General features: G+C 40.0%; 1 protein-coding gene and 1 non-coding gene across 2 annotated transcripts; one reads left to right on the top strand and one right to left on the bottom strand.

Moving 5' to 3' along the window:
- Positions 1–1,474: 1,474 nt before the first annotated feature.
- Positions 1,475–21,426, bottom strand: LOC137913764 (uncharacterized). The gene is made up of 19 exons (XM_068757396.1): positions 21,378–21,426; positions 20,985–21,290; positions 17,576–17,626; positions 16,088–16,384; positions 11,403–11,720; positions 11,006–11,302; positions 10,604–10,915; positions 10,231–10,512; positions 9,764–10,090; positions 9,292–9,609; positions 8,187–8,504; positions 7,790–8,086; positions 7,388–7,699; positions 7,015–7,296; positions 6,548–6,874; positions 6,076–6,393; positions 5,569–5,856; positions 5,234–5,382; positions 1,475–1,654 (listed from the first exon to the last, which is right to left on the bottom strand). The coding sequence occupies exons 1-19, from the start codon at positions 21,424–21,426 to the stop codon at positions 1,475–1,477; spliced, it is 5,028 nt and encodes a 1,675-aa protein (XP_068613497.1).
- On the top strand, positions 4,566–4,637 carry trnap-cgg (transfer RNA proline (anticodon CGG)). The gene has a single exon. It is a non-coding gene; the product is annotated as a tRNA-Pro (tRNA).
- Positions 21,427–25,812: the final 4,386 nt, after the last annotated feature.

Genomic DNA, 25,812 nt, shown 5'->3' with positions numbered 1-25,812 from the left:
CTGGACGCCTCGCGTAACGGACAGACCGGGACACTTACCCCACCCCGTCGCCGGGACGTTGATGCAGATGGTTTGGTTCAAACTAGGAGGAGAAGCGGCGCTCTCTCTCCCTGCTGCTCTCCTTCGCTCCGAGCAGCCATTCAGTGCGAGCGGAGCTTCGAGCGCAGAGCCATCGAGCGCGGGACAGTTATCTGCGCGGAGCAGAGAGCCATCGATCGCGCACAGCAGACGAGGGGGGAAGACGAGCATTACGCACGCGTCAGTCAATCGCATGATCGCTCCGAGCGCAGCCTCGATTTGGGGGGGGGGGGGACCTATCCCACAGTTTGTGCTGCGCATTGGCACAGCAACAAGGAGGATCTCTCTCTCTCTCTCTCTCTCTCTCCATGTGCATGTATGCGCACTTAAAAGTATATAAATTAGGAATAAAATAAGTGAGAGGAACTCTAACTGGGAAACGCAACGCATTTATGACATTATAAATACAGTTGCTTTTATTTGAGCTTAATTAAGTTTTTTTTTTTTAGTGCAGTCTCCGAAATGGGTACATTTCCTGGCATCAATATGAACCTGGCAACATGTAACATTTATATGAAAATCCATTTCCATCCATTCTTTGTACGGATAATATTGAACTTCTTCACACATTCAAACATTTCAGTTGTGAAAGCAGTACAGTACAAATAAAGAATAATACCAGCTCAGAATTCAGCATTTATTGATTATTCTAGTTCATGCAGGACAATGAAGGTACAGTACTGAACCTCATCTCCCTCTACTGGCAGAGAGAACGTGATGCTTCCTGCAGACCACAGGCCCGCATGCAATGTGTGTGTGTGTGTGCGCGTGTGTGTGTGTGTGTTTAAAAATGGCATGACGACAAGGGCCATCATCAGTAATGAGGAATGACAGTAATAATACTTTACTCATCAGTAAAATTTGTGTAATTTCTTTACTGATACCACATATGTATCCCGCCATGTTTTTTGTCATCTCCTTGTGGTTTCCTCTGGATTCTCTGGCTTTCTCATAAAGTTCAGCAACATCAGTAAACACCAAATGGCCCATGGGTGTAAATATTTATTATCATAATGCTTGGTAGGGCAACGTATAGGTCTTGGTGGTGTAGTGGTTAGGACACTTGACTCCCAGCCCGAAAGCTCCGGATTGAAAACCAGAGCGTGTGGCGTACAGATTTCGGACCAAATGTGCCATCGCAATTTAAAAAAATATTTTTTCAAGTGCTCGCTCGTGCGGCCCCCGTACCCAAAAACCGCTACTGAACAGGAGTGTCTGAAACCTGCATGTGAGTTGCAAATTGCGATCGAACGCGTATTTTGGTCCCATCATACGTATCACTGTGTGGCCAGCGGCTCTGGTCTGAAATATCAATGCATTATTTGGCAGGTATGACTATGGTAATACCTCAAGTTTCCTCACCAACACTGTGGGGTGTTGGTGGCAATATTGCCTTTCAATTGGAGGCACTGCGGAGCGACCGGACCGGACCTGGACACTCCACTCCGCTCAGGTCTGCCCCGGGTCTGCCCTGCTCACCCTTCTCTATCTCACTCCCGGAGTAGGATTCGATACCAGTGCCAGTTTTGAAGGTTTCAACTATGCCACCGTGTTGGTAAGGAAACCCAGCCCCCAACTGTAGCAATAACAAAAAGTTTGATCCTCAAGCTTCCAGGAAGCATGTGTTGTTATTTGGAATTTCATTGTGAAGGACTGCCAATGTATGTGTCAGCCAATTGGTGAGCTAGTGTGCCCCGCTTCTCGCCCAAAATCAGCTGAGATCGGTTCCAGCTGTGAACCTGAAGGATGGGCAGTTCTAGATCAAGTATGGACTCTTAATATTGTAAGTACAGGGAGGATAGTTAGCTTGTTTGTTGGAGGATCTTTAATGACCCCAGTGAGGGGTCAAACTAGGACCTCTTCAAGATGGAGGTGGGGGCTTGGTATAAAAACAAGGTAGGGGGTGTTGGGGAGATGCTCTCAGGCAGCTTGCTGGGGATGCTTGCCTTGAGAGATTGGAAACAGGACACCTTGACTCCATCCCAGCAACAGCGTCACAGATTTTGGCTGACAGCCACATGGTCCTCAGCCAATCGTGGCACCCACAGTGCCAGATCTCTCCAGAGGAAGCCAATTGAGCGCCTGAACATGCTTAATGTCATCCCTCCCAGATGTGGATTCTGTTAAACACACAAGGTACAAGGCCCATGATTTACCGGCTCTCGCATCACAGTATTTATTCTCCTATCGATTTTTATTTTTGCCTCGTACTAATTCTAGATGAGTCTAACTTATCATTAAGCTTTTAAGGCTTCTAGATCCACGCGGCGGGCTCCAGCCATCGATGCTCCTGACCACAGAATTTCATAAAACCTTCTGGAGTATTTTAGCAGCTGATATTTTAGAGTTTTCAAATGAAAGTCTGGCCTCAGGCTCTCTGTCACTGTCCTCTGTTGTTGCACTGCTACTAAAAAAAAGGGGGCAATCTGTAGAACGTTAAAAGCTGCCGTCCTGTGTCAATTCTGTCCAAGGCTTGAAAGCACTCAAACCCGGAACCTGCTTTCGCCCCCAAACCAAATGTGTACAGATGCTGAAATGCTGTGATTATTACCTCATCAATTCTAAATGTTGATTGTGAATGTTTTTACGTGATGAGCTCATTTTCTTTCTTCAGTTAAACAAAACATTTGGTCATTAAACCGTCTCAATATTGAAGTGTAATTGCTTTATATTTACGCCAGATGGTAGAGTTGCACTTTTTGCAGAATCAGGTTTGCAGAATCAGGTGTTGCGCAGATGTTGCTTTCAGGCTTTTTTTTGTTGTTAGTGCTGAGTAACAAACACCCAAAAGGAAATGAAACACAGAGACGAAACAAGTTGCAGCACAGACACCAGATGTGAGGTGTGGTCGCACCATGAAGAGAAACACAGTGCACATTTGAATATCAGTTTAAATTGTAACAGAATGCTTACTGGTACACAGATTCTCATAACTTTTCATTACATTTTAGTTCTTGTTTGCTATTATTAATTACACACACCAAAAAAACTATTGAGTTTAACACGTTGTTGATTCCAGGTGTGGGGAGGCGGTGAAAATAATGGCAAACCACAGATTGTATAGTAAAAAAAAAAAATATGTAAAAAGTGTTTAATAGTACTCTTGAGTATTTTGTCAGTGAATCAGTTATCAAATTTTGGGGGATACAGACTTTTCAAATTAAGGTAATTTTGATTGAAATCGAGAAGCATTAACAAGTTTGTTGTTGTTTGATTTGTGTTGCATCTAAATTCTTCCCGACACGATATTGTGCTGTGCTACGCTGAACTTCTTATATTATTAATCATTTTTATGTTCAGAACATGCAAGTTCCGTTTTGCTTCTTATCATTTGCAACTATTTGTTGAAGCCTTTGGCTTTCAGTCTGGAGTGTCAGTTTACTGGACCAGGAAACACCTGTTGTGGTGAACGACCCCCCCCCCGTACATTAAATATGAACCTGTGACAAGTACAATATGAAAATTTACGATAGTATATCCAATTTAATAACTGCGATAGCATATACCTGTATATACGCCCCGACTTTTTGTCATACATTTGTTTCATTTGTGTACTTATGAAAATTATGCAGACGGTGTGTTTCATTTAGTATCTTTGCTTATTGGGCTGGAAAAAGGAAAAATAAGTTGGCAAACAACAACTCCCATGATCCCATGATGCGTTGGCCTTTTATTTATTACTATTGAGAGACCCAAGCGGCAAGAGCAACATACTGTGCATGGACAAGCCATCATTATTAATTATTGGAACCACTAATCCAAAATTGTAAGAAATATAATCTTTGGCAATCCTGTTAATCCCTGTTGGCATCTGGGCACTGTCAGCACCGGGTCAGACTCAATTCACAGGTAAACTATAAATTTGCTGTGCCAGCACAGCGGCTGGCTGTTTGTTAAGCAAAGCAGTGAGGTGAAAACACAGACATAAGCAAATACAGTCTCCATGCGTGACTCAAACTGCTGGGCCGCTTGTCTTTTGCAATGCTTTTACTCAACGTGCGCAATAAAGAGCTCTGATAAAGAGTAATGATATCAGGGTGAGCCAATCAGTGGTAGAGCCTTCGTTTTATAGCGAGAACCCAATAGAGTTCTCCCCATCTCTATCTATGAGAGAAACATGTGAGGAATGATTGAGCTGCATTACATTAAATTGTGATACTTTTCTTTACTCACTAAACCAAAAACCTTGATCAGAATATACAGTATTTGGATACTAACCTTACACCTCCTGACAGTGTTACATACTGTGTTTTTGTACCTCTTCACAGTGAAACTATGAAAACATACAGAGTATATTTGTGATGTCTTACTGGACTTTATTTGTATAATATAATTATTTTTGTTCTTTAAGCATCTCTGCTGTTCTTAAAACAGGTTTTGTTGGACATATATATATATCTTGCCTGCTGTTTTTGGTGTCAGGTTTTAAGCCTTTATTGTTCTACATATAAAAAATAATTTGGTCCAGTGCTTGAGGCGTGTCACCTGGCTCGTTGGTCTAGGGGTATGATTCTCGCTTCGGGTGCGAGAGGTCCAGGGTTCAAATCCCGGACAAGCCCTTTATACTTGGATGGACATTGATTATATTGGCAGATGGAACTGCCAGAGGTCAGCCTGGGAGAAGATACATGGACGTAGTGAAGGAGGGCATGAGAGTGGCTGGTGTTGGGGAGGACGATGCAAAGGACAGGTTGAAGTGGAGAAGGCCGATTTTCTGTGGCAACCGCTGATGGGACAAGCCCGAAAGTACAGTAGTGGTAGCTTGAGACATGAAAACACCACAAATCAACTTGTTTGCTTATTTATTGATTTATAGTTGATTTATAATTTCTCCTACATTTGTTCATTACATACATTCATTACACACAGCAACAACAATAACTGAACAGTCTAATTCTGTAACATTTAATCAGAGACTATGTGTTTAAAGAGAGAGAAAATGCGTGAATTATGCTTTTAATCTAGTCCAACTAAACGCCAAAAGGAAATCCAGTCCACATTTGGATCACGAGAATGGGAATGTGCGATCGATCAATTTGCCTATAAGGAGAAAACAGAGGGAACGTGTCAGAGTCTGGTGAAACCTTTGCACTGCAAAGGTACATGCCACTCACACTCGCAGTTGTACCTTATCTTATCATACCTTATCTTGTACCTTAATTACAGTAGCAAAGACACCATAGATGATAGCGATGAGGAAAAAAAGGAGGAACGTGAAAGCCATATACCAGCTTTCCACACATGGGTCTTGGTCCAAATCAGTACTAATGATATCAACAAATGAATTACTTTGTTCCAAGATGTCTGTAAGAAAATAGAGAAAAAGAGCTCAAATAAGATTGACCAGGTAACAGTGAAATTGACGATGATACAGTAAAGCTTAACAGCTATTGATAAAATAATTAAGTCACCAAATTAATGAAAACTTAGTGGTTAACATGTCATTTCTAATGAGTGGAAAAAGACACAGATCAGTGGATATAACAGCACCTGGTTTAGATATATTCAGGGAAAGAGTGGCGTTGGCGAGTGTCACGCGGCAACTAATGACCGCCCCGGCAGGCCAGGCAACCTCTGAGAGCCGGAGGCGGCTGTGGATGCTGAACCTTCCATTCGGTGCTACGTAGAGGCTGCTTGTGTTGTAGTCCCGTAGTTCCTTGCTGTCGTCAAGCAGCCAAGTTATGCTCACGGCTGCAGGGCTGAAGTCAGTGACCAGGCACACAAGTTCACCAGAGCCTCGGAGCAAAGTGGCCGAAGGAGTGCTGCGGGTCACCGTGCCTGGAGAAAATGACCATACAGATGCCAAATACTGTTGTGTGGAAGATCACATGATGGTTGTAAATTAACTAATCTGAAATAAATGAGTAATTAAGTAAGCTAATAAGTAAATTAAAATGTTTCATACTTATTCGTAGAATTTTTTTTTTTTTTAATGAAATCTGTTGTTTCCACAGGACATCTAAGATTGGCTTTACACCTCTCTTCCACCGAGCTTACCAACGACATCCTTTATGGCGCTTTCAAACGGCGTTTCAGAAGACTCGTGTTTAACAACACAAGAATAAGTAGAGTCTTGCGCCGTAGCTTTAGATGCATTCAGGCTGCTGCTCATTGAGAAAGTGGTGCCCCCTGGATATCTCCAAGCTGCGCTGTTGGTGTAATGAGTTGAAGGGAGCCTCTGGCCATTCTTGTTCCAGTGCACAACAATGTTAGATGGGGAAAACCCAGAAACCAGGCAAAGAGGTGTGAAGACATCTGACGTAGACGGTTCAGAGGCAGGAGGTTGAATTATCCTGACTATCGGTGGATACATGTCTTGAGAACACAAAAGAAGAAAGCATCAATATACATTTTTGTGAATGCAACATTTGATGATGCTGTTTTGCAATCTTGAACTATGTTGAATGTTCTAAAATTACCTAATCAATGGCAAAGAATCAAATCAATTTTTTTTTACATATAAAACTACCTCTGCTTTTCTTCACATGTCCCCTATAGATCTTGTCGGAACACCGGCGCTTCCCTTCACAAGACACGTGTTTATATGCGTGCCAGTCCTCCGTTGACACATTGATGAAACTCCTCACAGTCTCCGTTCCATTGCTGTGCACCACAGCGGGCTCCGAATAAACGCCAAGAGAACATTTACTGCCACCTATTTTCCAGGTGATGGAGAAATCGCTCATAAAGGGGCTGACAAGAAGACAGGAGATTGTCACTTGTTGTTTCTTCTGCAGTTGCTGAAGTGAAGGCCCCTGAATGTAGACGTCAATGATTTGAGCTGACGGAGGGGTGACTGGAAAACAAATGTTGAAAAAGACATAATGGATTGAGTAAGAATTTTGTGAATGCATTTATATCATAGACTAAATAAAAGAATCAAACACACTTGTTGAATGTTAACAGTGATACTAGTGAACAGCTGAGGCTCTTTACCTGAGCAGAGGCTGACATCCTTCTCAACTGTTTTGTTCAGAGATGTGTCAGACACCTCACAAGTGAACCTCTTCCCAGTTTTCCACTCTGCTCGCGGGATGTGAAGTCGACTGCCTGCTGCCACTCGTCCATCCGTCCCCATGCTGATGTCAACAGTGGAAGATCTTTGCTGGGACTCGGAAAACCATGTGATTTGAGGGTTGAATCCCCATCCAGAACACCACAGTGTTTGCGGTCCTGACTCTTCACTGGGTACCAGAAGCAGTTCCATTGATGGGTCAGCTAAATGAGCCACAAATTAGGACACCGGGCGAATCATGACGTGAACCAGGATAGCAAACTGCAAAACATCAGAGAAAGAGGAGGAACTCACCAAAAATGTATCCCGTCGAGTTGGATTCAAAGTTGCTGGAGAAGCCCTGAGTCACTTTGCAGGAGAACCTGGTGTCGTTCTCCCAGTGGCGTGGAGGAACAGCGAAGCGTCTGCTGATGGAATGGAGGCCTGGGGCTTCAGGAAGATCAACATACTGTTTGTCAGAGATGTCAACGCTGTTGGCTTGAAATGTGACGAACAGGTCGCTGGAGGAGAGTTGTCTGATGTCACACTCCAGCACAGCACCGTTTCCCTTCAGCAGATCTGGAAGAGATCTTCTGATCTCCACCAGTGGAGATGTAACTCCAGGTTCTGGATGGCACAGACAGAAAACAAGAGAAGTGTTCCCCTCATCCCCTGCACTGGAAAAGGTGCTCGAGTATCTCTCGGCAGTCGTCTCACCTGCCACATTCACAGTCCTCTCAGTGGATCGGAAGCACCGATGTTCGGCTCTACACGTTATGAATTTGACGTCTCTCCAAAGGCTTGATGACACTGTCACATTACTGTCAATATGAGTTAAGTGTCTGTCCTGGATTAATGCATTCTTTGGTGAGACTTTTCCATCAATGAGCCAGATTACATTGGCATGAAGCCCAGTGTGGACTCTACATGTTGCTTTCACTTCAGATGTTGCCATCATTACTGTCTTGAAGCTGGGAATCTTCACATGAATGGCAGGAGGGAAGCTTGAATGTGCTGAGATTGAAATGAACAAATAAGAAAAATCACTAAGTAATGGAAAATCTCAGTGTCTTCATAAAACATTTAGTGCTATAATAGCTGTACATTTACTTACTCTGACAAATACTTATTGTTTTTACAAATCCATTGTTGTTGTGAGTGGCCCTGCATGTAAACTGTGTGCCACCTTCCCATTCGTTCATGTCTGGCTCAATCGCACTGGTTATCGTAAAGGTTTCCTCCACCTCCTCCGTGCTCCGGAGCTTCCTCTGGATTTCCCGACCATTTAGAGGCTCGTTGTCCTGTTGCCACCTGACAGTCAGTTTATCTGGGAAGAATCCACTCAGCGTGCAAATGAGTCTGACTGGCGAGGATCCAACCTCTCCTTTCCACTCAGGGTGTAACGTGATATTTGGAGAGGCAACCTGTTGTCCTGTAATCGAGAAGAGTTGGATTAGCTGAATCTAAATGATGGATCCAAATCAGTACTAATGATATCAACAAATGAATTACTTTGTTCCAAGATGTCTGTAAGAAAATAGAGAAAAAGAGCTCAAATAAGATTGACCAGGTAACAGTGAAATTGACGATGATACAGTAAAGCTTAACAGCTATTGATAAAATAATTAGTCACCAAATTAATGAAAACTTAGTGGTTAACATGTCATTTCTAATGAGTGGAAAAAGACACAGATCAGTGGATATAACAGCACCTGGTTTAGATATATTCAGGGAAAGAGTGGCGTTGGCGAGTGTCACGCGGCAACTAATGACCGCCCCGGCAGGCCAGGCAAACTCTGAGAGCCGGAGGCGGCTGTGGATGCTGAACCTTCCATTCGGTGCTACGTAGAGGCTGCTTGTGTTGTAGTCCCGTAGTTCCTTGCTGTCGTCAAGCAGCCAAGTTATGCTCACGGCTGCAGGGCTGAAGTCAGTGACCAGGCACACAAGTTCACCAGAGCCTCGGAGCAAAGTGGCCGAAGGAGTGCTGTGGGTCACCGTGCCTGGAGAAAATGACCATACAGATGCCAAATACTGTTGTGTGGAAGATCACATGATGGTTGTAAATTAACTAATCTGAAATAAATGAGTAATTAAGTAAGCTAATAAGTAAATTAAAATGTTTTATACTTATTCGTAGAATTTTTTTTTTTTTTAATGAAATATGTTGTTTCCACAGGACATCTAAGATTGGCTTTAGACCTCTCTTCCACCGAGCTTACCAACGACATCCTTTATGGCGCTTTCAAACGGCGTTTCAGAAGACTCGTGTTTAACAACACAAGAATAAGTAGAGTCTTGCGCCGTAGCTTTAGATGCATTCAGGCTGCTGCTCATTGAGAAAGTGGTGCCCCCTGGATATCTCCAAGCTGCGCTGTTGGTGTAATGAGTTGAAGGGAGCCTCTGGCCATTCTTGTTCCAGTGCACAACAATGTTAGATGGGGAAAACCCAGAAACCAGGCAAAGAGGTGTGAAGACATCTGACGTAGACGGTTCAGAGGCAGGAGGTTGAATTATCCTGACTATCGGTGGATACATGTCTTGAGAACACAAAAGAAGAAAGCATCAATATACATTTTTGTGAATGCAACATTTGATGATGCTGTTTTGCAATCTTGAACTATGTTGAATGTTCTAAAATTACCTAATCAATGGCAAAGAATCAAATCAATTTTTTTTTACATATAAAACTACCTCTGCTTTTCTTTACATGTCCCCTATAGATCTTGTCGGAACACCGGCGCTTCCCTTCACAAGACACGTGTTTATATGCGTGCCAGTCCTCCATTGACACATTGATGAAACTCCTCACAGTCTCCGTTCCATTGCTGTGCACCACAGCGGGCTCCGAATAAACGCCAAGAGAACATTTACTGCCACCTATTTTCCAGGTGATGGAGAAATCGCTCATAAAGGGGCTGACAAGAAGACAGGAGATTGTCACTTGTTGTTTCTTCTGCAGTTGCTGAAGTGAAGGCCCCTGAATGTAGACGTCAATGATTTGAGCTGACGGAGGGGTGACTGGAAAACAAATGTTGAAAAAGACATAATGGATTGAGTAAGAATTTTGTGAATGCATTTATATCATAGACTAAATAAAAGAATCAAACACACTTGTTGAATGTTAACAGTGATACTAGTGAACAGCTGAGGCTCTTTACCCGAGCAGAGGCTGACATCCTTCTCAACTGTTTTGTTCAGAGATGTGTCAGACACCTCACAAGTGAACCTCTTCCCTGTTTTCCACTCTGCTCGCGGGATGTGAAGTCGACTGCCTGCTGCCACTCGTCCATCCGCCCCCATGCTGATGTCAACAGTGGAAGATCTTTGCTGGGACTCGGAAAACCATGTGATTTGAGGGTCGAATCCCCATCCAGAACACCACAGTGTTTGCGGTCCTGACTCTTCACTGGGTACCAGAAGCAGTTCCATTGATGGGTCAGCTAAATGAGCCATAAATTAGGACACCGGGCGAATCACGACGTGAAACAGGATAGCAAACTGCAAAACATCAGCGAAAGAGGAGGAACTCACCAAAAATGTATCCCGTCGAGTTGGATTCAAAGTTGCTGGAGAAGCCCTGAGTCACTTTGCAGGAGAACCTGGTGTCGTTCTTCCAGTGGCGTGGAGGAACAGCGAAGCGTCTGCTGATGGAATGGAGGCCTGGGGCTTCAGGAAGATCGACATACTGTTTGTCAGAGATGTCAACGCTGTTGGCTTGAAATGTGACGAACAGGTCGCTGGAGGAGAGTTGTCTGATGTCACACTCCAGCACAGCACCGTTTCCCTTCAGCAGATCTGGAAGAGATCTTCTGATCTCCACCAGTGGAGATGTAACTCCAGGTTCTGGATGGCACAGACAGAAAACAAGAGAAGTGTTCCCCTCATCCCCTGCACTGGAAAAGGTGCTCGAGTATCTCTCGGCAGTCGTCTCACCTGCCACATTCACAGTCCTCTCAGTGGATCGGAAGCACCGATGTTCGGCTCTACACGTTATGAATTTGACGTCTCTCCAAAGGCTTGATGACACTGTCACATTACTGTCAATATGAGTTAAGTGTCTGTCCTGGATTAATGCATTCTTTGGTGAGACTTTTCCATCAATGAGCCAGATTACATTGGCATGAAGCCCAGTGTGGACTCTACATGTTGCTTTCACTTCAGATGTTGCCATCATTACTGTCTTGAAGCTGGGAATCTCCACATGAACGGCAGGAGGGAAGCTTGAATGTGCTGAGATTGAAATGAACAAATAAGAAAAATCACTAAGTAATGGAAAATCTCAGTGTCTTCATAAAACATTTAGTGCTATAATAGCTGTACATTTACTTACTCTGACAAATACTTATTGTTTTTACAAATCCATTGTTGTTGTGAGTGGCCCTGCATGTAAACTGTGTGCCACCTTCCCATTCGTTCATGTCTGGCTCAATCGCACTGGTTATCGTAAAGGTTTCCTCCACCTCCTCCGTGCTCCGGAGCTTCCTCTGGATTCCCCGACCATTTAGAGGCTCGTTGTCCTGTTGCCACCTGACAGTCAGTTTATCTGGGAAGAATCCACTCAGCGTGCAAATGAGTCTGACTGGCGAGGATCCAACCTCTCCTTTCCACTCAGGGTGTAACGTGATATTTGGAGAGGCAACCTGTTGTCCTGTAATCGAGAAGAGTTGGATTAGCTTAATCTAAATGATGGATGTGGATGATTTTATATTGTGAAGTTGTTCATTTCCCTTCATTATACATACCTTTGTGTTTTTTGGTCATCTAGCAGGCTTTGTTGCCTCATTTTAAAGTGTATTGTCTTTGTTTTCAGGTCAGATGGTAAAGTTTTACTTTTACAGTCAGGTGGCAATAAGGTGGGAAGTCTAATATGCAGCTGCTGCAGCAATGCAGGCCAGAGGAAGCAGGGCTTTTAGCGAGCAGACGTGTTGAAGAGTACCCGGGTCCCCAATTTAAAAAAAGCACCAAAAAACAGAAATGAAACAATGCAAAGAGCAACGGTGCATCACAGACACCAGATGTGAGTTGCAATCATACATACAAGTAAAGAAGAAAAAGCATAGCGCACATTTGAATATCTCGTATCACAGAGAGGTCGCTTTCGGTTTTAGTTCTAGTTCTCTATTCACAGACTGAAAATCTAGCCAACTGTAAAGTCTCCTAATTTACATATTGACTCAAAGGTTTGATGATTCCAGGTGCTGCGATTATATAGAATACATTTAAAGAAGAATATTATTCATCAGAATCACAGAAACTTTATTAGGAAATATATACAGTATGAACAATTTCAAAAACAGAGGAAGAGGGGGGGGGGGAAAGCAATCTTCATTCTAGCATGTATTTTTTAAAACACAGAAAGCTCGTCTACTTGCCATGAAACACTTTAGTTGCAGTTACTTGCATGATGCTATGAAATTCTAAGAAAGACTGTGAAAATACTGTTTTTTAAGAAAGTTCATACTTTTTCATTTAACCTGAAATGAGAAAAAAACACACAGAAAAGATTAGTAATATTGCAGTAAAAGTTTGCTTATTTTGAAAGTGTATGATATGAGAAATGTTCTGCATCTGAATTAGTGAGTAAAAGTGGAATGTTGTATTTCTAAAATGCAGTGACACAAAGATTAGATTACAAGTAGCTTCATATTTCATTTTGAAAAAGGTATTTATGGATAATATTGAATACGTGAAAAACACTTTCAATGTAATTCAATCACAAATATTTGCTACAGATATTGAAATAAGTATTTTTTGACTGACTGACTGACATTCCTGTTGTTAATTTAAATCATTGCACTTAAATTTAGTATTAATATTTGAGCTTTTCTTGAAATAAAAACAACGTTCAGAAATAAGGTGGTGCTGTGGGTAACTGTCAGTTGACACTGTCAGAGTAATAAATAAAGAGACAAGATGTAGTCAAACATTTGCAACGTGTTCATTCACTGGGATAGATGAGGTATTAATTACTAATATGATTATCCTGGCATGCTTTTCCTATCATAGGTTTGCTATTGTTAATAAACTCGTCCAGTTAAAAGGATTCTTCTCTCAACCCAGTGGCATTCACATTGATTATTGTTGTTTAGTAATATAATTATTGTCTGAGTCACAGGTTTCTCTATGAGTTAAGCGTACATTAATAAATGCCCATTATTACCTTGAAAGCAACAGTTCCAATGGTGAATAACAGAGTGATTAGGAAGAGAAGGACAAATGTAAGGGTTGTGTTTCCCAAGTCATCTTCTTCTGCTTCCACCGCACTGTTCCATTGGGGGTTAGTTTCGATCAGGATCTCTGGATTCAGTGCAAAGTAAATAAATCTACTGATTAACACCAACAGACTTTTGCAGTTCATAAATCTTGGCTGTTATGTTTACAGAGATAAAATACTACATTGAACAAAACAATGGCCTTGAATTACTCCTGAAAGATGACATCTTCTCATGTGGAATGCATGACTTGGCTTGTGAATCAATATATCTTTTTTTTTTTTTTAGATTGGACCATTGATGTTGGACTTTCAACAATATTATTTCATGTGCTGTGGGTGCAAGCCCCAGTTGAGACAACGAGTATCCACAGACAAAGACAAGGTCGTACACCATGTTAATGGGCTGTACACAAATATACAAATATAATTAGTGTAATTAATCTACATTTTTAACAGAGATCATGTGGCAGCTAATCTTACTATTTCAATATGGCATTGGGAAGCTAATAGATTGTGACTGCACTTGGGAAGGGGATATCTACACTGGTTTTGTGTTGCTATAATGTTATCATAGCACTGTGAATGTATACGCTTAAACACGAAGCTAAAAGCATTGGTTAAATAGACACGAATTGCATAATGAATTACATCAACAGAGTTGCAAAGTGCTTTTTTTTTATTTTTGTTTTTGAATCTGCAAGTAAAAAGGACAAACACAACGTCATATCACATGTGACGAACATTAAACAACAGTAGACACGGTGACACAGAATAGCATCTACTGGGCCTTGCACGTTTCAGGGATGTTCATGTTGAGGTTGACAATGTTGGTTTTGTCGAAGGTTCTGTAACCAATGGACCTGACGATAGCTTTGGTTGTGTTAGCCACAGACTCGTGGTGAACTGCACAGCTATAGACCACATCATTCTTCTTCCACTGCTCAAGGCTGACAGATAAGTGGCCATACACAGAATAAGAGCCGCCATTTTTGATGGGATTTGTGGTATGGAATTCGTAATTTGAGTCCGCTGCCTCATCATCGACAAGCCAAGACACGAAAACCTCACGAGGGAAGAAGTCTTTCACGTAGCAAGTCAGGGTCACCGTTTCTTTTCTAGTATGTTCTACTGGAGGCAGCATAAACACTGAAGGACGCTGGAGCTGTTCTCCTGTAAGCATGAGAGAATGAATGAGCAGGCAGCATAGAATATCTGTCAAAAAAAAACCCACATAAAGCAATGTCAATCACAATGTGCTTTAATACCATTGAGTTGTTTTCTTACCAATATTCCTTTCATAGAGTTTCTTTAATGGCTCACGCCATGCCGTGTGTTCAACAACGCAGTAACGCTGTATACCCCGGCTCCATTCGTCATAAGTGATGTCAAGCGAAAGACTGGATATCTTCCCTTTAAGGGCCGTTGGTGAGGAACCAAACATTTCATTTCCACGCTGATCTTCCCACCAAATCTTTCTGACAGATGGATTGTTTTCTTGCACTCGACACTCTATCGTTCCTGTTTTATTTAGAAACATGTCCTCCATCGTGGGGCCAGTGATCTCGATGCTTGCATCAGCTTTGGTACATTCCTGCGCTGGTGGCACTGAGAATTTAAAGGCATTTTTTCAAATGAATTAAAGAAAAATAAATATTTTCTTTTTTTTTTTAAAGATAAGTGAGAAATATACTTACATTGAACTGTGTCTTTACAGCAGGTCACAGATGAATTCACAAAGGTTGGAATGTTGTGTTCCCCTTTACCTTCAAACTGACAGGTAAACTCCGTGTCCTGAGTCCACTCGCTCACTGGTACCAAGAGAAAACTTGCTGCACTGTACAGTGCTGTTCCTTTTTCATCCTTTCTTTCCTGAGAAGGTGTTTTTATCTCGTATATTTTGTCGGTAATGTCCTTATCACTCTTCAGCCACTTGATCTGATATTCTTTAGGGGAGAAATCTTTGGCAAAGCAGGAGAAGGATGCCTCATGTTCCTTATCAGAGGAGGCCAACACCCTTAGAGTTGGCAACTTAAAAGTACTGGTAACCTCTGAAAAATATACATCAAAATATGTATGCAGAAGCAGAGGAAATAAATTATGTGTTGTTATATTTAAACACACACACATACAAACACACACACCAATACACATACATGCATACATGTGGTATGTATTTAAGATATGCTCATATGAAACAGCAAATTGGAAAACATATTTTTTTGGTGCTCACTTTTGCATATACATTGTTTGCGCAAGCAAGCAGATTTTGTTTCCAACCATCTGCATATCCAAAATTTCAAAAATAGATGGAAAGAAGCTGAGCATGTCATGTTTTTAGAGACAAGACATGACATACAAGATTTTAGTAAAGAACGAAAAAGACAAGAGCAGCAGCAGAGTATACACAAGAAAGCTTTGGACTTCTTATTCCACCTCAGTTTTTGGCATGCAATGCGTCCTGAGCATGACGTAAAATATATAAGTATATATCATGGTGCTTACCGTAATTTAATTTCATGTGTTAATTACATTTTTAAAGGAACACTGGATAGATAGATAGTTAGATAGATAGATAGATAGATAGATAGATAGATAGATAGATATTTACTAACAAATTTAATAATAATTATTATTATTATTATTATTATTATTAAATTACAATTCAAGCATTTTATTTAAAATATGACAAAACTTGGACAATCAAAGTGTATTAAGAACTCCACTATGTCAGTCAGATCATTTCAAATTACTGCACTTATTATAATATTATATATTTTATAAAGAACAAACAAAGGTCTTACTTGCTCTGTTGAAAGTAGCCTGGGCATTTCCCGCTTCATGCGTCACAGCACATTGGAAAGCTTCCTCGGGATCCCAGTCCTGTCTCTTCACTCGGATTTGACTGATTCCTGTGTACACATTCCCTTGGAGAACCGGAGGGGACTGAATGAAGTCGGTCAGCGCAGCCCCATTTTTTCTCCAAGTGTAAGTAAGTGAGGAGGGCATGAAGCCGGTGGCAAGACAACCGAGAGTGATTGTGCTTGCAGTTTCAGAAAGACATTGCCTCAGAGGAAATACAGTCGGTCCAGATGAAGTGGCTGGGAAACAAAAGAAAATGTGGGATTAAAGTTCCAAATAAAAATTTGATTCATAATAACTTTACAATCTTTTTGTCCCCCTGAGTCAACAATGATCGTTACATTTGAGTACGGTTGGTAAGTAAACATCTACGTGCAATTGTTTATGTTCAGCCACCTCATTTATTAAAATAATGTTTCTTGCACTGGGGTTAATCTTTGACACTTATTTTATTTATACCCCTTTCTACTTAAAAATAGGTAGCAAACATCATTTTGGCAGGAATAACTGCAAATCTTTCATGGCTAGAATAAAACAAAAACGTAAGAATTCGATTTTCGTATTTGTCTTCTTTTGTTCACATTAAGCAGTTAGGAATGAGGTTAAAGAGATGTCTTACCTGATGAAACGGTTACAGTAGTACCCTTTCCCCAGTGGTCAAAAGCATAATATAACACACTGATGAAACTACTTAGCTTGCTGTATTAAAAGTACAGCCAGCATGAAGCCTGCCTGTACACTAAATCAGTCGCAGTCTTATAAAAACCATAAAAAGCGCAAACCAAAATTATCCACTGAGTTCTGCAGAAATTACTGTTTGACTTCTTAGTTAATTTGAATAATTTGAACATGGCATTGTATTATCTGAAATAAAAACTAATTTTTTCATAGTAATTTAAATGTTGGCTGACAATTGTGACTGCAGGAAAATGACGACAAATATGGTGTAATATTATCAGGAATGTAATTTTATGATATTAAAAGTACATACCGGTACCTGCCGTCACGGTAACCATGGTGCCTTTTCCCCAGTAGTCAAAATAATCACAGTGCAACATATCATTGACCATGGCATACTAAAACCTATTCCCACAAACTTACTATGATTGTTTTACTACAATCTACCTCTAATACATTTAACTTACCATTGTATCGAATGAAATATAATTTTCACCATCGAATTTCAAATTGTGTAAACTGGAATACATTTATTCCAGATGTGAACAACCTAAAACTAGATTATTATTTTTTTAAATAACATATTGTATATTTATATATAATAATACATAAATAAATGTAAACAAAAAGACTGGCTTACCTGATGTAACAGTAACCATTGTTCCTTTTCCCCAATAGTCATAAGGAGTCATAAATTGTCATTGTCATAAATATCACATTTGTAATATTAAAACTGAAGAAGAGTATTTTACCTGTCGTGACAGTCACCATTGTTCCTTTGCCCCAGTAGTCAAAGCGTCCATCACAGTGATATAACAATTAGACTTCATTATACTAAGCAACAGCTGAAGAAACTCCTCGTGTACTACGTGTAACCGCATCCCTTGAGATATTAATATCCTACAGTCAGTTATGAAGCAGTTTCCTGCTGTCAGACATTCCTGTCAACTTCATTTCCTGCCGCTTACACCATTGGATCACAAAATGTGTTTGACTCATCTAATATGGCAATGGACCGTGACACTGGTTTTCTAATACTGATTTATTCCATCTTATTACAGCTTCTTTTGAACAATTTAACCTTCATTATGAGCGTAAAGTCTCAATACCTTTAAACATTTAAGCACAGCACAGGGATGCTAAAAGTAAAAAAGTTTAGACTTGGATGGTCAGTCACAAGGGTGTGTTAATTTCATCAGCTGGAGCAACCTATAAGAACAATCCATCCATCCATCTTCTTGTAGAAGAGACAAGCGCAATAGTCTCACCTACAGCCACTTATCCTCCTTGTGGGTCACGGGTCTGCTGGAGCCTATCCCAGCTAGCTATGGGCAAGAGGCAGCATACACCCTGGACAAGACCCCAGCTTATTGCGGGGGGGGGTCACATGAAAGACAAACAAGCACACACACTCACACCTACGGACAATTTGGTGTGGCCAATACATCTAAGCTGCATGTTTTTGAAGGTGGAAGGAAGCCAAAGAACCCGGAGGAAAACCCAAACATGGGAAGAAAACACAAACTCAGCAGAGAAAGGTATAGAGCCTAGAACCTTCTTGCTGTGGAGGCAACAGTGTAGAACGCTAGACCACCGTGCCACCCCTATGAAAACCATTCAAAACAGAACATATTATTTAACTATTATCTGATTCTGCATCAGTTTTTCCACAAGAAAATCCCAGTGTTCAGACTCGTCCCACAGAGATGGAAGCACATTATTCTTCCAAATGTGCCCTGGACTACAACAACACGTCTCATACATGTTTATATGTAGTGTGTTTGCTAGAAATGTGTGATCCCCCCCCCCACCATTTTAGGAACGTATAAGTCTTTGGAAGGTTTCCTTTTTTGGAACTGGATGAGGAAGCACCTGTTGTGGTAGAGTGTGCTTCCTCTGTTTTTATGTTTATTACTGCAAGACCAAAATATTCACGCATTGCCATTCTTTTTTTCATAACAGCCTATTTCTTTATTTTTTATTTTTTTCAAATGTATCAGTTCTTGAGCTCAATGCAGCACAGCATGAGAGAACATTTAGACTCATGGGTGGGCCATATTAGCTAACATAACAACTAGAAACTTAATAAACCCTAAATTAGTCTATACTCATTAACATAATAAACTTAATTTGATTAATGATAAGACACTGAACCTCAAAAACTCAGTGGTTGCCCACTTTGTAAAACACATCAATACCATGAGACTTTCATAAAGCGGTAAAATTATGGACTACTATCGCAAACTATTGTTAATCATTTTCACTAAAATTACATTGCAAATATTTCATAATTGTGACATATATGTATGGTATATAATAACTCAGCTGAGATTATATTATAACACATTCAGTCATTTGACGGAAATCTGTTCGGCTCATGGAATATGAATCGAAACGTTTTTCTCATTTCATGACTGACAAGTGAAGTACAATGTCACTGCAGGGTTTTTGTTATGGCATGTAGCGCTGTGCTGCCCATCCCAGTATATATATAACCACAGTGACACAGGCACGTACCAAAACTACAGCACTTCTGTAAGCCTATACCACAGTGGATTTCATGTTCATCTTTAACGCATATGTGTTTCTATTTGTATTTGTTTTTTAATTTAGACATTATTTTTACACAGTGCATCAGGGGAGGCAGGTGTCATCCAAAAAAAGGAAAAGGGAAAACAAATAATGTAATTGTTATACAGTATTTATCCAGTGATTTCTATTAAAAAGTTATTTTCCCTTTATCTTAATTTCTTTTTAATTATTTTTCATTTAAAATACTGAGAAGCTGAGCCTCACCTCACTGCTAACTATGCTGACACGCTATGCAGTGAGACTATTTTGCTGTCTCATTGTACGTCGCAATTTACTATAATTATATGAACTAAATTGCCTTAGTTCAGTTATTCAGTTAGTTTTTTTTTTTTTAAGATGATAATAATAACATTTGCAAAAGGTAAAGCACTTTGAGGCAATATAATGCTAACCAAATTACAATACGAATTAATTTTAACAATAATTAATAAAGTTAAATAATGTATCTGGGAAATCACACTGTTGTGCTGGATTTGTCAGTGAAATTGATTTGGTTTGTTTTCCATCTATTCATAGTTACTTTAATTTAATAACAGTAACAATAATTTCTGAACCATGAATTACTGTCTGAACCGAGCAACACACAAAATTGTGAGGGTCATGTGGCTGCACTGGCTGATTGGCCTACGACTCACACCTGGTTGCTGCCTCTCAGCCCAGACACACCTGAGGCTGATTACGACCGGCCTTCATAAGCCCTGCTCCGCCCGCTGTTCCTAGTCGGACTATTTTTCATGGATCGTGTCCCTGCTTACAGAACGTCTTTCTGCCGCTCCTCATCCCTGGGATCTGCCTTTGTTAGAGTTTGTATTTTGAGCTTGCTTATTTGCTTTGTTCTTTTGGCTGTGTCTTTTTGTTTAACCAGATATTTTCGTTGGGCTCCAGCCACCCCGTAACCCGTGCGCAGCTCCGGGATAGTGACTCAACTGATGAACATTCCAGTAAAGCTTGTAGTCACGTTTGTACTGTCTCCGTCCTCTGTTTCTTGGGGTCCTCTCGCACCAGTCCGTAACACAAAATGCTAGATTTGTATTTTCACTTGTTTTATTGTCCCAAGACATATACACACAATGTTTATCCAAACAAACAAAATAATAATCAAATAATTACTAACTGGAGGGCAATCACACATCTGACAAGATCCAACAGTCGCTTATGATTAAATCAATGCATAATCCAAATTTCACCAAATCATTTCCACCATTAAATAGCTGCCCTCAAGGTTGCATTTAAAGAGAATTTAAAAAATGCCTCCACCTCTTCTTCTGGATGCACTGCTAAGTTCAACTCAGTTTGATCTCTGGTGTATCCCAGTGAAGGCATTACGTTCTCGACAGTAAGTAAGTAATAAAGTATAAGAGACTTGAGGAGACGAAGATGCTTGAAACTTAAATAAAACAAGATTGTTGAATGTTGTTAAAAATCTATGGGCTCAAAGGTTCACCTTTTCTTTTGCACCGGTAATTACAACTGTGTGCGTGACGTGGCATCAATAGGAACAAGTGAACTTTAGAACTGTTGAGCACTGCATGATTTTGTACAGCTGCTGAACCAACTCAGTTCACCGTGACTGCCGAGCACAATAATAAACAGCGGAATCTTCCACCTTCAGGCGGTCCATCTGCAGATACACCTGCGCTCTGCTGTTGTCTCTGGAGGCTGTAAACCGGCCTCGAACTGACTGGGAGTAGGATTTTCTGTTATTGTTATTTTCAACCCAGGCAATCCACTCCAGTCCTTTTCCAGGCGCCTGTCTGACCCAGTTCATGTCGTAGCTGCTTAATGAGAACCCAGACGTTGTGCAGGTCAACGTGTGAGATTCTCCGGCCATTTTTACCACTGGATCAGATTGTGTCAGAGTCTGACCATCAGCGCCTGTCCAGAGGAAATAAACATTCAAATCAATTCTTTGACATCTTTTATCTTCATGACTATAATTGGCATTCATAAAAAAGTCTTTACCTGCCCAGCAGATGATTAAAACCAGCAGTCCTGTCCTACAGCCCATCATGTTAAACTGTGAGTCCACTGTTCTCTGTCATCCTGTCTCCTGTCAGATAAGAGCGAGAAGACATCAGAGATTTGCATTACCGGTAACTCCTCCTCACAAGAAATAACTTTTTTTTGGGAAGTTCTTCTAACTGTATTTGCGACTCACTTGTGAAAGTTGATCATGAAGATTGAACAGTGTCTTTTGTGTGATCGCTGCGGGATTTTTATATTTTTGCATCATTTCCCAGAGTGATTGTATTTCAGTTTGAAGTTAGATTCTCAAAATATATAGACAATTTCTTCTTATCCTAGAGTTGATCTCAATACAGTGCAAACAGATCACAAAGCCTGATGTTTATGAGTGGAGGTATAAAATAATGTTTAATAATGATGCTCGTGTTTTTTGATTTAAAAAAACTTTTGAAAGAGCACAAATGGGTTAATTTGGAAATTTCAGAGACACTATGAATCAAATTAATTGAGCAATATATTTTTAAACTTACAAAGGCCAATGCAACCATTGCTGTGTACCTAACTGATCTGTTTGAATAATCTCACAAACTTGACTTTGATTGTTATTTACACATATATGGGACTGCCATGCTAAAATGTGTACTCTCTCTCTCCCTAGCTTAATAGATAGCTAATTAAAATACTCTGCTATGAAAGTGCCAAATTAAAAGATCATATTATCAACCGTTGGTGTCAAAAGACTAATTGTGAAGATCAAACCATTTAAAGGACTCCATGATTCTCCTGCAACAATTTTTCCTCTCATTGTTCCTTTATGTCCTACTTCAATCATAAAGATGGAACTTTCTCTATTCCAGTGAGATAATGTTTCTACTTAAGCCATTTTTTTTTATCTCCTCCCACTGTCACGCTAATACCGAGGATGAGACTGACTCCTGAGAAATGCTCTTAAACTGGTAAGGTCGCTGCTGCAACAATGGATTTTACATTCATGATGTCTTGGTGCCCCCTGCTGATGATCGTAAAAATTGTGATATTTGAATTTGTTGGGGTTTGGGTTCTTCAGCACGTTTTGTGCTTCTTGTTTCATATTTCCATGCACAAGCATTAAAGTGGAATGGACCCCGGCAGATACTTCATTTCTAACCGTCCAGTATTCTTCCTACTGTTGTCTAGTTTGTGTTGGAGAGTTTTCCTGTTAGATGTCAGATGTACTTTATTTAAAAGGACAAGGTGGATTCGGTACCTCTCTCATTCAATCATGGCATCCAAGCATATGCATATACAATATGCTGAACTTTGCAAATGCCATTTGCAACATATTTTTTTTAAACTAAAGTCTGCAACTTATAAAGAAAGAGAAAATGCAATTTTTGTTACTGTAATAGGGCAAATGGAAATGTGGTCAAAAAGACAAATACCGGTAGATAAAAAGATATCAGAAGTGTCAGCAAGCAACGGTGTCATCATTATGTGCACATTGAGGATATCGTCTCAAATTGCATAAACTTTCATATTTACAACGCGTGAAGGATTATGTAACAGGATCATGTATGATCTGTTATGGGCACTGAACATTCAGTGTGCATAATTCATAACTCTAATTGTAGACCTTTCCCCTCTTTCCATCTGTTGAGTTGTGGTTTCTTTCTTCTCGTGACAATCGAGAGAATTATGAAGGCAATCGTTTTACGAAACCAGAATGGAAGAAGCCAATATAAAGCAAAACAAATACAGTAAAATCACGCAATATGAAAGCAGCGACTGAAAACTCAAATGTGGTGAGTTAGCAATCTGAAATAGCAGTTATTTTTGACTGTGCCTATAAAAATGTCTATATCCACAGCTCTAAGCTGGTCTTCTTTTTCTGAAGCAAAGCTGCAGAGATAATCCATATGAGAACTCATCCGTCCTCTTTGGTACGCACAGATCTCTACTGATCACAGCTGAAACACAGGCTTGCTCTAAAATATATAATAGCATATATTGAGTGAATTTCTTTTTTTTTTTGAGTAAAACTAAGTCTGTCTGTCACAATGAGTTTTAAAAAAGCGTGCATCTTTCTCAGAGGAGCAACTAGGAGACAAGTAAGACCAAATGTTTTGATGGTTTTCAAAGTAAATTAGTTAGATTTTTGTCTTAGGTTGGTGGATTTGAAATTAGCATTAGCATATCAAAATTGTGTTTCTTTCATCTGATGTTATTTTTAAGCAACAATATTTTATTTTTATTTTTGTTGAGATTATACACTAAGATTTCAAGTAAAAAAAGCAAGGACGCCACAGATGACATAGCTATTTTCGCATACTATCAATGTCTGTTTATACAAAACAGCACATAGATTTTTATGAAAGTGAAAGTCTGGCCTCAGGCTCTCTGTCACTGTCCTCTGTTGTTGCACTGCTACTAAAAAAAAGGGGGCAATCTGTAGAACGTTAAAAGCTGCCGTCCTGTGTCAATTCTGTCCAAGGCTTGAAAGCACTCAAACCCGGAACCTGCTTTCGCCCCCAAACCAAATGTGTACAGATGCTGAAATGCTGTGATTATTACCTCATCAATTCTAAATGTTGATTGTGAATGTTTTTACGTGATGAGCTCATTTTCTTTCTTCAGTTAAGCAAATCATTTGGTCATTAAACCGTCTCAATATTGAAGTGTAATGGCTTTATATTTACGCCAGATGGTAGAGTTGCACTTTTTGCAGAATCAGGTGGCGTCAAACGGAACGTCTGTTGCGCAGATGTTGCTTTCAGGCTTTTTTTTGTTGTTAGTGCTGAGTAACAAACACCCAAAAGGAAATGAAACACAGAGACGAAACAAGTTGCAGCACAGACACCAGATGTGAGGTGTGGTCGCACCATGAAGAGAAACACAGTGCACATTTGAATATCAGTTTAAATTGTAACAGAATGCTTACTGGTACACAGATTCTCATAACTTTTCATTACATTTTAGTTCTTGTTTGCTATTATTAATTACACACACCAAAAAAACTATTGAGTTTAACACGTTGTTGATTCCAGGTGTGGGGAGGCGGTGAAAATAATGGCAAACCACAGATTGTATAGTAAAAAAAAAAATATGTAAAAAATGTTTAATAGTACTCTTGAGTATTTTGTCAGTGAATCAGTTATCAAATTTTGGGGGATACAGACTTTTCAAATTAAGGTAATTTTGACTGAAATCGAGAAGCATTAACAAGTTTGTTGTTGTTTGATTTGTGTTGCATCTAAATTCTTCCCGACACGATATTGTGCTGTGCTACGCTGAACTTCTTATATTATTAATCGTTTTTATGTTCAGAACATGCAAGTTCCGTTTTGCTTCTTATCATTTGCAACTATTTGTTGAAGCCTTTGGCTTTCAGTCTGGAGTGTCAGTTTACTGGACCAGGAAACACCTGTTGTGGTGAACGACCCCCCCCCCGTACATTAAATATGAACCTGTGACAAGTACAATATGAAAATTTACAATAGTATATCCAATTTAATAACTGCGATAGCATATACCTGTATATACGCCCCGACTTTTTGTCATACATTTGTTTCATTTGTGTACTTATGAAAATTATGCAGACGGTGTGTTTCATTTAGTATCTTTGCTTATTGGGCTGGAAAAAGGAAAAATAAGTTGGCAAACAACAACTCCCATGATCCCATGATGCGTTGGCCTTTTATTTATTACTATTGAGAGACCCAAGCGGCAAGAGCAACATACTGTGCATGGACAAGCCATCATTATTAATTATTGGAACCACTAATCCAAAATTGTAAGAAATATAATCTTTGGCAATCCTGTTAATCCCTGTTGGCATTTGGGCACTGTCAGCACCGGGTCAGACTCAATTCACAGGTAAACTATAAATTTGCTGTGCCAGCACAGCGGCTGGCTGTTTGTTAAGCAAAGTAGTGAGGTGAAAACACAGACATAAGCAAATACAGTCTCCGTGCGTGACTCAAACTGCTGGGCCGCTTGTCTTTTGCAATGCTTTTACTCAACGTGCGCAATAAAGAGCTCTGATAAAGAGTAATGATATCAGGGTGAGCCAATCAGTGGTAGAGCCTTTGTTTTATAGCGAGAACCCAATAGAGTTCTCCCCATCTCTATCTATGAGAGAAACATGTGAGGAATGATTGAGCTGCATTACATTAAATTGTGATACTTTTCTTTACTCACTAAACCAAAAACCTTGATCAGAATATACAGTATTTGGATACTAACCTTACACCTCCTGACAGTGTTACATACTGTGTTTTTGTACCTCTTCACAGTGAAACTATGAAAACATACAGAGTATATTTGTAATGTCTTACTGGACTTTATTTGTATAATACAATTATTTTTGTTCTTTAAGCATCTCTGCTGTTCTTAAAACAGGTTTTGTTGGACATATATATATATCTTGCCTGCTGTTTTTGGTGTCACGTTTTAA

The sequence above is a fragment of the Brachionichthys hirsutus genome, unplaced genomic scaffold, assembly GCF_040956055.1.
Source record: "Brachionichthys hirsutus isolate HB-005 unplaced genomic scaffold, CSIRO-AGI_Bhir_v1 contig_853, whole genome shotgun sequence".
Lineage (NCBI taxonomy): Eukaryota > Metazoa > Chordata > Actinopteri > Lophiiformes > Brachionichthyidae > Brachionichthys > Brachionichthys hirsutus.
This window is presented reverse-complemented; position numbering and strand designations above follow the sequence as displayed.